The sequence below is a fragment of the Anguilla rostrata genome, chromosome 3 (assembly GCF_018555375.3).
Source record: "Anguilla rostrata isolate EN2019 chromosome 3, ASM1855537v3, whole genome shotgun sequence".
NCBI classification, from domain to species: domain Eukaryota; kingdom Metazoa; phylum Chordata; class Actinopteri; order Anguilliformes; family Anguillidae; genus Anguilla; species Anguilla rostrata.
The window spans coordinates 63,141,514-63,154,914 of NC_057935.1; the positions used below are offsets into that span (position 1 = coordinate 63,141,514).

The following is a 13,401-nucleotide window of genomic DNA, read 5'->3' on the forward strand; positions in this document are numbered from 1 at the left end:
AACATCTCTGAATATCTGCAAGCATTCATTACTTTATGAACTCCGAAACGAAATACTGAAGTCTCTGAAATGGTCCCCATTCATTTAAATTACTTTTCAATCACTCTTTATAATAAAGCAATTCATACAACAAAAAGCCAATTGAGCACAGATTAAACAAAGAATTGTGCATTTAAATGAGTAGTTTCATAAAAGCTCATTTGTTGGGACAAAAAGATCTGTTCATTGGAATGGACAAAAAATACTTCATGCATTTAACATTTCAAATTTATGCAGATTTTCTCAAGAACATTGTTTATGAAGATTGCTGGTGCAGGCTCCAAACCACTGTGCTATTAAATTTAAGCTACACCTACATCTCTTTTTGTAGGCTTTAAATATTGGTTGCCACCACAAGGCTGTGTTTTCCCAATTTGATCATTTATAAATTACCATAGAAACAGCCATTCGCTGGCAATATTAAATTGCAGCTGAGATGCAGCAACGTAAAGCAGAAGGTCATAATGTGGAATAATCCCTCCGTGTTTAACTGTAGAGGGAGGACAGAGAAAGAAAGAACTAGGCCTGTTGTGCTGGGTTGAAAAGCAGAAGGAGGTGGGAGGAGCTACACAGACTGGTACCCAGTGCGACTCTTTCTTCTCCCAATAAGGTAAGAGAGGAGCACGAGTATAATTAGGAAGCTCAAAGCTACACCCACAGCAACAGGCACGAGAAAGCTCAAATCAGCATCCAGGAAGCACTCTTCAGCTGAGAGCAGAGAGGGGGAGAGGAGGGGAGGAGAAAGAGGAGAGAGAGAAAGGAAAGGGACGCACAGAAATAGAGTGTTATTCTTAACAGGAAAACTGACGTTCGATCCCAAAGTGAGTTTACACCCATTAAGAGACATGCTAGAAAGAAAAAGGCAGTGCGCAGAACAGCAGTCAAGCAGCGCTTCAGCCTAGATCCACGCTGTATCCAGAACAATTCATCTCCTGTGTGGGTGGAGATATAAATGCTTCTTTCAGTGAAAGGAGGGGTCCTGTTCAAGACCGTCAGTGTGGAATGAATCTGGCATTCCCATAACTTTTCACCCACTGAAATAGCCCAATAAATCACTGCACAAATAAAAAAAAAATCATTTATTCTCAATATAATAGTGCACAATGAATTTTTTTGAAAAGCTGAAAAAACAAAATACAAACAGACCAAATTACATGCAATGCCATAGTTATGAACACAATGCTGAAGGGAAAGCCACTATTAAACCTTAAAACACATAAAAAAAGACAGTGAAATGGGGTTTTCCAAATCAATAATGTGCTAAATCAATAATGGAGTGGTTTAGAAAAACATTGGCTGCTTATTAAAATGTATGTTATTTGCTCACGAAAATATATTTAGAAATTGAGTTATATAGCAATAAAAATCTGATTGCTATGAACACCTCACATACAGACATTGAAAGAACTTTCACAACAGGTCTGCCACAACAGATGAATCAGCTGAGCAGGCAAAACTGAAAAAGTGGAGCAATTTAGAATGACTCATAACCACTGCCAAGGTTTCGTCGTCGTCCAATGAAATAGGCCACCAACACAATAATAATCAGAACTCCAAGGGCAACTCCCACAGCTATGGGGACAACGAAGTTCGCATCACCCATATCAGCTTGGCATTCCTCAGCTGAGTGAGAAAAGAAGACAGTTAAGGGTGAAGGAATCTAAAAATGGATCAAATAAATGGATAAAAAACATAGAACAATAAAATGGCATTTTCAAAGGAATGCATTATTTTCATAGTGCATTTTAGTCATAGAAAATACTGGGTAAAACGTTTCATATAATATTCAAGATCTTTTAGAGGATCAATATACACATTAATTGTTTAAATTAAAAAGGCCCGCAAAATTATAACCCTAACAAAAAAAAATCCTCTATCAGACAAGTATACAAAATGTTACATGCGATTAAAATTACACATTTTGTATGGTAGTTATATTCAAGATTGAATGTTCCAAATATTTAAAATATATTGTATGAAATCCTTTCTGAAAAAAAAGCATTTGCAACATAATTATTTGAATTATGTACAACTGGGATTCCCAGAATGCACTTTTACAATACATGAGTTGGGAGTCTCTGTGTAACATTTCTCTTTCAAGGGCAATTCTGGTCAAATTAAGGTTAAATATTAACTTACCCTGCACTGAATCTCAGTAACATGAAGGGACAGAGATATAAAACAAGACTACAGTAAGCAAGGCACAAACTGGTGATAAGACATTTATCCTTAATTACGAGCATGTTCTTATGCAAGACCTGTGCAACAACCACAAACCAAAAGACACTGTTCCACATCTTAAGCTTTCTAACTCTTAATACAATGCACTCGACCAGGAGCCAGGAACTATAAGCCACACAGTGTGCAGCAGGAGACGTAACACCCACTGGAAAAGAGCTTTACCCTCTGGCAACTTTAGGCGTGTGGTAAGAAGCTAGAGGGCGCTAATGCAGTGGTAATCCAAGTCATCTTGACTAACTTGGACCCACCTTCCCCTGGCAGAATGAATCCAGTGCATCCCACTGATTCAGAGTCCTGGACACAGTAAGCTACTGACAAGTCCCAGATTTAACAAGCATCGTTAACGTCAGGGGTATCCAGTTTTATCTGAAAAGTGTCCGTGTGGGTGGAGATTTTCATTTTAGCCCAGCACTACAACAACTGATGGAACGAATGAACTAATCATGGTTATCAATCAAGAGTAGCGTTGGCCTAAAACAAAAACCTGCACCCACATAGGCCCTTTTTGATAAGACTGGGCCTGGTCCAGGTCATAAGACCTGCAGCCCGAGAACTGTCGAGAGAACCGTTCTCTGATGGGAAGAATCTAATCAAAGGTCTCAACACCAGACGTAGAGCAACTAGAGAACTAAAAGTTCTGGCAAAAAAAAAAATTACACACAGATTAAAAATAAGACGGTAGTGCAAAGTTAACATCACACTGATTCTTAACAGTACTCTATGAACAGAAGTGCACTTCAACTTAAATATTGCCCATTCACACACTAAAAAAAACTCTTAAGTGCAATTTCATAAATGTTCAATGCAGGTTTCAGAATCAAAGATCCTATTTAAATGTTAAAATAAGCAGCAAAAGTCTCCAATTAAGGTGAATTTTTAAGAGTGACTGCAATCATGAATCGAGTGCAATTATGAAGGGAATAATAATTTAAATGGTAAAGCTATCCCTTTTTAAATCTAATGCCAACAATTGGAAATAAAAAAAAAAAGCTGTCAACCTTTGCTTTTAGGTTTCTCAATCCTAACCCCCTAGCCTCTAACACTGGAGCAGCATTTGGGCTCAATCTCCACCCCGGGGATTTATGTCCCCTTGTTACAAATCAGTGAAGTATCTCTTAAGACTCACAATAACCACACAGGCTTATACATCCACATACTGTATGTTCCTGAGCCCCTGGGTATTAGAGATAGCGGTCTGGACAAATTTCACTAACACTATAAATTATGTGGCATATTTGAGCTATTATTATAAAAACATAGCTTAAAAGACAATTTGTGTGAATCCAGGCCATTCACTTAGAAACAGACTGTGGATATCTCCCAATCTGCTTCTACATACAAGAAATTGGTTCAGAAATGAGTTCAGGAAGGGTGTGTGCATGTGTGTGTGTGTGTGCATGCCTTTCAAGAAGTATGGGACTCAACCTTTACTCCAATCTGAACTGGGACACAAATTCTCACAGCACTACTTTTTAGGGGTGGGGTGGCAGGGGGGGTGTGAAACCAGGAGAGCAAAGGCATACAAAGATTTAACAGAAGGCATAAAGAAAAAAAAAGAAAAAAAATAAATTGTGCAAGAATCTGGTGCAGGGAAAGCAAGTGCAGGTTCTACTCTAAATTGGCCTCGGAATAAAAAAATGACAAAAATGTGACTGGTGTCCAACCACTGAAATATCTGAGATGAATGAATAAATGAATAGATTAATAAATGAAGAACTAATTAGATTATAGTATAATACATTGGGCACATCCTTGGTGACACAAAATCCCAGCCACCACGGCAACCACGCCCTTTGTGCGTCGGCCATGGTGGATCTGGGGCATGTGCAAAACTGACAAACAGGAGGAAGAAAGTAAGAACCTGCACGTGCCCCTGAACAGAAAAATCAAGGGAAGAAACACACAAATCAGATTTGATTGACTGAATAAGCCAATCGCGGTTGGTTTCAGAGGGTCTGATATCCAACGGTGGTCCTTCGTCTACCAATCGCATAAACAATCAGTACAGCGACAATCAAGACCGCCAAAACTGCACCAACAATGACTGGGATTAAGAAGCCGGCGTCATCCATTCCACATTCATGAGCTGCAGATAGAAAGAAAATGAATAAATACACAGAACATGATTCCTTTTTCATTGTTCAAAAGCAAAATGAGATAGAAATTGAAAGAAAATGTACAAATGCAAACAATTAATTCTGCAATGCATGCATGCAATTTTGCAATCCATGCTCCCATCACAACTGCATTCAGCATCTGAAATCAGTATGGTTTTGATTTTTCCAAGATCACAAAAAAATAAACTGCATGCCCACTTAATCTTTTAAATTTAGAACAAAAGCATAAAACGAGAAAAAAAAGGTTTCCTTTCCCTGTAGGAGAATTTACATCATCTCCAGTTTAAAAACCTCTGTATGGATGCCAAAATACATCAAGTGTGCATATGGTAAATGGTAAATGGACTGCATTTATATAGCGCTTTTATCCAAAGCGCTTTACAATTGATGCCTCTCATTCTCCAGAGCAGTTAGGGGTTAGAGGTGTCTTGCTCAAGGACACTTCGACATGCCCAGGGCAGGGTTTGAACTGGCAACCCTCCGACTACCAGACAATCGGTCTTACCTCCTGAGCTATGTCGCCCCTATGTCGCATATTTACACAAGTCACTGCCAGGTGGTGGTGTCATGCCCCTGATAACTGTGAAAATCCCCATGCAATAATCGGGACCAAACGCATCAATCACTTCACACTTCCGTAAATCGCTCCGTGAGTAAAGTCAATTTGCCCGACAATGCTGCACGCTGTTCCATTGGACAGCATTCCCAGCATCGGGCAGGAATTCCTGCTTAATGGAATGGGAAGTTCCTCTGGAAATGGGAATTCCCTCTAAGGGGACCAGTGGAGTGACCCTGCTCAATTTTTCATGGCCTCCCACATGTAAGAGAGGCAATTAACTGCCAGTACATTGATATCATTGCCATACTGCCACACCAGTTCTGATTTCCCATCTGTCCTGACCCATTTCTTCTTGCACTTCATGTTACGTGCAAGTTGGTGAAATAGCTAATGTTATCTGTTGTGACATACATTGACCTATTTGTATGCACTTGAATACGCCACTCTAGATAAGAGCCAAGTTGTCATGATTATACAATTTGGGTTAACCAGTAATTATACGGCAAGTCACCATGTTCAGCAATATTTTCTCGGGGGGGAGGGGGGTGCTCCTAACACCTGCTTCTTGGAGCCATTTTTTTTTGGCTACATAGACTACTAATGGCAAGATATTTTAATCCTCATTACACCCTTGGTATTACTAATTAGGCTACTCCTTGAACAAACCGCACACCTTTCATTCAATAACTTTTATTATTGAATTAAAAAACAGAACACAACAAGAAAGTACAGCCATAGACTAAAGTTCTCGGTCACTGTGAAATAAATAAATTACTCCACACGCAAATAATATTAATAAATCAATAAAGGCCTGAGCTTTCAGCAAAAGGAAAGATGTGCTATCTGTTGTATGGTCCATCAGCACACTGTTTAAGGCGTCTTTTTAGAGGTTCCATGCAAAGAATACACGCACAGGGCAATGCCGTTTCCTGACTTCTGTTTCCTGTGGCACTGAATACCATTCTGAGAGTGCTTGTTGGGCAGATGTGTATTTCCTTACTTCTTTTTTTCCAATAAAGGAAAGTGAGGGTGGTTTTCCCGTCACATTATCTAAACAAGCTGACTTTAAATTGACATTACTTGTCTTTGTATCACCGCAGAAAAGGAGGCCTACTTTCAGTTTCAAAGCTGTTAGATCACGCTGAGAACTGTGAAGCTCTTTCCCCACTCCCTACCCCCCATTCCCTACTAGCCCCGGCCAATTCCCTAGGTTCAAAGTGCACACTACAACTCCAGTTCAGCAGGGGAGAAGTGCACATGGAAAAGTACACATTTCAGGAGAAGATGCACTGACTGAAGCCCATAGCATTAGCCTACAGGTGTTCCTCATTCTATAACTGAAAATACTAACTAATGAGTCTGCTTTTTAATAGGCAAAAAAATTAAATTCTGCTAATTTTTATTGTCGAAATGGCAGTCACACAGCGATCGTGACAGCCCTGAAAATAGCCTATAATAAATTCCTAAATGTTAAGCAATGGGAGACAACAAACCTGTGGCAAATGCGTTTCCGTTGACCTCAAAGGGCTGCACCTGCAGGCTGAAGGTGTTGACCGAGAAGGTGTCTGTGATGTTGTAGCTCTGCTCCTTGTTGCACATGTAGGAGCTCCCCACAGCCGCCTCCCAGATAGACAGGTTGGTGTTGGACGCCGTGAAAGTGCCTGGAACACACAGGGGGGAAACCAGCTTAAGCATTCGCACATGTCCGGTCCCATGCCAGGCCTTGGCCCTTCTGAGGGCAGTACTGTGGAGGGCAGCCTGCACATCACCACATGCTTCGCTCATACGTGCAAGCACAATCGTTTCAGAGGACAGCCCATAACACTTACCGTTAGAGAGTTTTATCATGAAATTGACTGCATGCAGGCGGAATTTCTTCCCATCCTGAAAAATATATTGAAGAAAAAAAACGATTAAAAATGATTAGGCACTGAAAAAGAACACATGTTATTCAAAACTGAATTGTAAAGGAGTTAAATGATTCAAAATGTATCATTTTATTTTATAAACCTTAATTTACACAGGGTAGTTTGACTCATTTGCCCTGTGAATGCCCTAAGTCACCTAACCTGCATGTATTAATTTGAAAGGGCATTCTATTTTATACAGTGTGCATATTTAGCGTTTAAATGAAAGCATTCATTGAATGCATTCTCCAGGGGTGCTGGATTCAGCTTCACAGTTTGAACAGTGTACCTCTTGAAAGGTGAATGTGAGGTCCATTTGGTCAGATCTCAGTACGAGGGTGGCATCGCTCTTGTTTACACTACAGTTCCCATTCACATTAAGGTGTTCTGGATCAATGTTCATTTTCTTAAAATCCTGGACGAAAAAAAGAAAGAAAAAAAAAGCAGAAATCAACACCCGCCTTGTGAAAGATTCCAAGAGCAGGAAGTATACAGGAAATCCTGAGCACACACCACCCACATCTTCCCATGACAAAAAGGCATTTCTTTTTCCTGTGTAAAGACAGGACCATGTAGGGGGTAACCCACTCTCCACAACGATAACATTGCAGGTTAGAGTGTAGTACAATAGTAAGGGCACCATCACCACTTAAGAGTTTGCCAGTTTGCTTCCTCGGTGAGGCACTTTCAAAGTACTTAAACTGAATTAGTTCATTAAATATCCAGCTGTACTGGACTGTATGTTTAAAAAGTTATCACCAAGTTGCCCTGCATAAGAATGTCTGCCAAATGCCTAAGAGCAAGGTTATAGGACCCATTCTACTCAGGGGCAGTACAACTCATTTAAAAAAATGTCAATGCATTCACTGATTACAGGTATTTCCAAAGACTTTCACTATATGCTTGCACACACATGCTCTCAGACAATATGGACAGGTGTTAAATACAAAATGTTAAAGGAATATATTTGTAGGCCAAACACCAAAAGTATTAAATACATTTTAGACCAAGGCTTGCACAACACATTCTCCCAGCATAATGACCTGCACATGTCATTACTACCAGTGATTCTGTACCAGCTAAAACTTAGCTGTTATGGCTTTCAAATTTTGTCCCAAAGCCAGCAGACATGGCTAATACACCCAAGAGCGAGAAAGCCACTGTAGATGTATTTTAATCAAAAAATGAATCAGTTAACAGCAAATGTCTTATTGAGTAATATATGGATCCAAATTGCGTTTTGCACACCGCAAAGGATGCACTTCCTCAGATACGTTCAGCAAAATACGTACCAGGCCATGCTTAAAGCTGATCTGCAGGCCCATGGAGGCCAATAGACAGACACTGTGATTCCCACTGACGCTGTAATTTCCTGTCTTGGGTGTGGGCAGGGGTGAGGGAGTAGTTGGTGCTGGTGGTGTGGTGGCGTTGGTAATATGAGTGGTCGGCATTGGGGTGGTGGTTCTATCCATGGCACACACGGTGTCTGTGAAGCAAGGAACAGCAACCGTAAAAAAGGAGGAACACAGCACAGGCGCACTAAGACGCGTGTGCGCGCACACAAACGCACACACACACACGCATAAGTGGTTGTTACTGAGACTTACAAGCTTACAGCCTATTACAGTCCAGGACAGAAATGCGAACTGTTCTGACACCAATGAAAGTTGATGCATTGATACTATTTTCATAACGGCATTAATGGATAAAAGGAAGTGGGGGAAAAAATGTTTCTCTCAGGCCAGAATATGGATTGTGTGACAGGAAAACTTTCCTGAATGTACATGCTGCAAAATATAGCTCTGCTTTCATAACTGACCCCACCTCTTTGTGAGCGCAGGACAGGCAGATACGCATAAATGATTTCAGACTAATTCAGTGAGCACGGCCACACTCAACAAAACATTTAACATTCTGTATACAATATCAAATAATTTGTCTATACAACAGACTTTACATTCATTATCTAGATGACCATAGGGCCGTCAAATCACTTAACAGGATGGAAGGTACGGTATGTTCAATTCTAAGTTTATACATTCTTTCTTATACATTTTATACACGACTTTCTACGTGTTAGCTACACCAATGCATTGAAGCTGGCTGCGCAGTAAAGCAAATATTGTTTTAAAAAATATTCAAAAATAAAGCACTGCCTCTGGTAGGAAGTGAAATCAACCGCTGAAACCATCACAATCTGGTTGAAAATTCTTACCTGGCTTTGGATGGTAGAAGTCAACTACTACACAAAACTGTAATAAATAAATTATTACATCTGCAATAAATCCAGAGATAAATCAGAGTAACTTCATCCTACAGGGCAGTCACATACACCTACCTTTGTCACTCTTAGTCCCATTGATTATAAATGCCTGCATAGACACATTCCACAGGGTCTGCACAACCAAACCCTTTTCCATGGTATCTTCACTCTTGCAGGAGTAATATGTGTCCATTGACACATCAGAAATGGGCTGAGTGAATGTCACAGATTTTGTTTCTGTACAGAAGAAAGAAAACAAAAATGCATCAGTTGGCATAGGCTAATAGGCTTTCTTCAATTCTTCACATTTCAAAAACATTAGACTGGCAGAGAGGGCTTTTTAATATTCATGTCGTACGAACACAAGGTATATACACACCATTTGAAGAAGCATTCTTGAAGATACTGTCATCTGTAAGATTATAGGTGAAAACAATGTCGTGTGCATTGTAGGTTTTATTTTCCTTTGTGAATTTGATTGTCCAGGAGTGGCCTTTTCCAAATCTAAGCTCCAGTGTTGATGTGTCCTTGTCACAGGTGCTCCCAGAGGCATTCACGATCGCAGGCAGAATAAATTCAGCAGTGTGGTTCTGGCAGGGGGATAATCCAGTTAGCACAATGTCATAAACATGCCATTTGTGGGAAAACAGTAGGACATAATTCAGAAAATTGTATGCTATTCTTTCTTTCTACCAACATTTTAAAAAAGTAACACTGATCTTTTTTTTTTTTTACTGCGAAAACACAACAAGTTGAATATGTGATATGTCCATTTAAATTTTTGAACGATAGCAAAATGTTGTTTTTTTATATAATTTTCAAATTTTTCAATGATAAGTGACTACAACCATTATGGTGTTAACAAGTGACATGGAAAAATCTGACTCAAAATCATTTACTAAGCAATGTAGACTAAAAAAAAATCCAGTCATGTCATTTTAAATAGCCACAACTATAAGTGTAAACTAAATAGCGAAAATGCAGATAATACTACAGGCTGAGGACAGAAACATGGAGAAACTGAACAAAGTTTTATTTCCTTCAGCATTCACAATCTCAATGTCTTCTCTTGTCTTATGGCAGGATATTGCATACAAACGGGATGCTATTACCATCCTTCTCTGTGGTAAACAAATATTTCATTCAACCAAATGCTGGATTTGTACATTTACTTCACACCTGGCCAAATGTACAGAAATCACTGAGAATTTCTCATGTAGACCATTATGCTTAAATTCACATTATCACATATATATCTACAATATTTGAATATAAATATTCAAAACTTTTTATGAACAGTTAAAACAGAACATATCTCACAAATAAACGTTATATGCTGCATAGGCAAACACACAGACAATCTACTTACAACTTTTCCGATTGCTTCATATGTGACAGTAAAGTTAACATTTAAGTTAGCATATAGACACAATTTATGGGCCGTGTCATTCACAGACACTTCTGTGCTGCACGAAAGCTGGATTTCTGAAATAGAAAAACAAACAAAAAAAACATTTCATTAGTACCGTTTCTAACTAATTGACATTTTATAGAAGATTTAAGATTGAAATACTAAATAGTGACTTTCCCCTTGTGCATGCCATGGTTACTCATACCAAAAAACAAACAAACAAACAAAAAAGGAGAACAAACATTTCACACAGAGGTGACAACTACAGCCCCAATATTTAATTCCCAGAATTTTAACACTGGTAAATAAAAAACATAAAGAATGTACTCAAGTGTGACCTCTTATGGCGAAGTTGTAGCACTGTTATCATGAATAGTACGTAATAAGTAGAACGAAGTAATTATGCGTGTAATCCATCAAAGCGAAACTGGGCCGCAACAAAATCAGGCCTACAATCACCGGAAGGGGCACATTTGTGGTTATTTAGCGCGACCTTGAAGAGACAGCATTTCTGTTGAAGGAATGCATGTAGAAGTTTATCACTACTGCTTAAACCCGGATTTATCTGCATGCAGAGCCACCACACAATGTCGGTGTAATACAAACAGCACCCAACTGCTGTCCGCCGTAAGTTCTGTCCAAGCCTATACTACTTTTTTTACTCTGTACTGCTTTTGTTTGGACTGAATGCTTTTCTTCACATTGCTGAAACCTCACTGACACCACTGGCTTTCATTTACTCCCTTCATCATTGGAAAGAGGGAAGACTGATTGTGCCAGTATTGCAGCATATGACTTCGGAGTATTTGGGTCTTTTGAGCAATAATGTACACATGGTATCAGCAAATATCCATAACCCCCTCTCACGTATGGCTCAACTTCCTGTGTGACTTGCAAGCGCCAGAAAATGAAACGACGCGAAGCAGAAACCAGAAGTCACACAGACGAACTCACTCATTTCGCAAACCGATGGTGAGATATATTAACACGATCTGTCTGTTTTCTGTCTTAATGGAGAACTATCGCTACAGGTTAAAAAGTAACGTTACTAAGCTAACTTTACCTACAGTGTTTACCTGAATGAATAACTGCAAAACTCCGTTTCAGACTTCCCTTGTCACATGACTAGTGAAACGTCGCTCGCTAACGTTATATAGGTTAACTACTTGCTGACAGCCTGGGAAAATAGGCTACTTCTTTTTTCTAATGTCCCCGACAAACCGCAACAAGCACTCATTTCCAGGGGGCACTAAGGCAAACTGAAAATAAAACCAGCAACCAACAGAGTAACGAACGTTAGCTGACATTTTAGAATCTAGACTAAGCGAATTTACTGAAAAACGACCATCATCTATTTTGTCTAACAACGACGAATATCAACGTTAAATACAATTAACTAGCGAATTAACAAGCAAACCGAGTGACTTGCACCAACTCGCAACATTATCTACGTTGGATATACCTAGCTAGGTCGATTGACGCCAGTCCACTGACTCGGTTGTTTCATCTTCTTTTGACAGTGACATACAGCTCACTAAGTTTCTACCGACTTACTATATATCACCAGTGCCCAATATATATCCATTTGAGTTTACTTGCGCATTTTTACTGCAAGGTAACAATCAAGATAAAGATATTTAGGCAGCGCAAGCTACCGGTAGATCTTGAAATACAAAGACGACGCGACAAAATGGAAAGCATAGCTCACGTTAATTAACGACATCCATGTCACAGGCAAAAGTATGAAAATGACAACACAAAAACCAACCTATACAGTAACGTAACCTTGCCAGCTACATTAAACCCTTTAGGTCGCTACACAGATAGGCCTTCGGTGACAACACAAGAAAAGTTTCCTTCTGTTTATCATAAATAAAATAAATAGAAATTTCTTCTTCCATATAAATACTTACCACTCACTAGAACCAGGAATAATATCATGCAAGCGTAACGAAACATGGTGCATCGGTCGATTAAACCAAACAGAAAGGGAGCAGCAGTGGCTACAGTAGCCTGTAATCAGTGTTCACTTCAGGTAACGTTTGCCAGTTTGAGCTCGAATGCACTCAGACAGACATCCACCACAGATCAGCAGGAAATTAAGTCATATGATCAGCTTTACAACGTGCATACGCATGCTCTGTTCAGCGGACATTATCGCCCACATAAATATAGTCTAGCTACCGGTGATGGTCGTTATTTCGGATACAGACTGCGTGGATGCTCCTAAATACCTGCCTTGAGTCAGTAACCTTAGCTATTTACTTAACACAACATACATCAATGGTATCTTGAATACCGACACCGTTTTATACTGACCAGTACAGCTGTCCATCTGTATTCACGATAGAGGGAACCTTCCGCCGATCCGAATGGGAAATATATTTTGCCTATATCGTGACTTTCAGACACGATATATCGTGACTTATAAAGTGGTTTGTAGGCTAATTCGTTTATTTTAACATTATTCACGTCATCATGCGATCGCCAGGTTAGTTTGAAACGAAAACAATTCCCCACCAGAAAAACTGGCTTTCACAAAAAAGAAGATATCACTAGACGCTCTGGCGCAGAATTTGTAAACTACTTTATTCATCTCAGAGAGCACAGTTTCATTTTCTGTATTTTGTTCTCACCAGCAGTCATTCCTCAGAGCAATATTAGCATTCACACATAATGTAACCTATGCCAATTTTGCGAACTATTTTGGCACATTTCCCGTAAAGATATGTGGTAACAGAGCACCACGTACCGAAATCGCCAGGGAAGCAGATTTGCAGAGGCTGTAAAAAATATCCTTGAAACTTAAAATGTTTGGCTGAGCTCCGCACTAGTTAAACAACGAACATTGTGTTTAAATAAAA

General features: G+C 39.5%; 1 protein-coding gene across 3 annotated transcripts; it reads right to left on the minus strand.

Moving 5' to 3' along the window:
* Positions 1–429: 429 nt before the first annotated feature.
* On the minus strand, positions 430–12,643 carry lamp2 (lysosomal-associated membrane protein 2). 3 transcript variants are annotated; one of them, XM_064329252.1, is made up of 9 exons: positions 12,451–12,643; positions 10,496–10,611; positions 9,506–9,716; positions 9,202–9,363; positions 8,156–8,349; positions 7,153–7,278; positions 6,786–6,840; positions 6,450–6,617; positions 430–747 (listed from the first exon to the last, which is right to left on the minus strand). In XM_064329252.1, exons 1-9 carry the CDS (start codon positions 12,494–12,496, stop codon positions 605–607), a joined length of 1,221 nt encoding a protein of 406 aa, XP_064185322.1. In that variant the 5' UTR covers positions 12,497–12,643; the 3' UTR covers positions 430–604. The 3 variants fall into 3 exon arrangements, with proteins under 3 accessions (XP_064185322.1, XP_064185321.1, XP_064185323.1); XM_064329251.1 differs by lacking the exon at positions 430–747 and adding an exon at positions 1,106–1,662 and having other exon boundaries at positions 12,451–12,640; XM_064329253.1 differs by lacking the exon at positions 430–747 and adding an exon at positions 1,672–4,366 and having other exon boundaries at positions 12,451–12,640.
* Between the last annotated feature and the right edge of the window lie 758 nt (positions 12,644–13,401).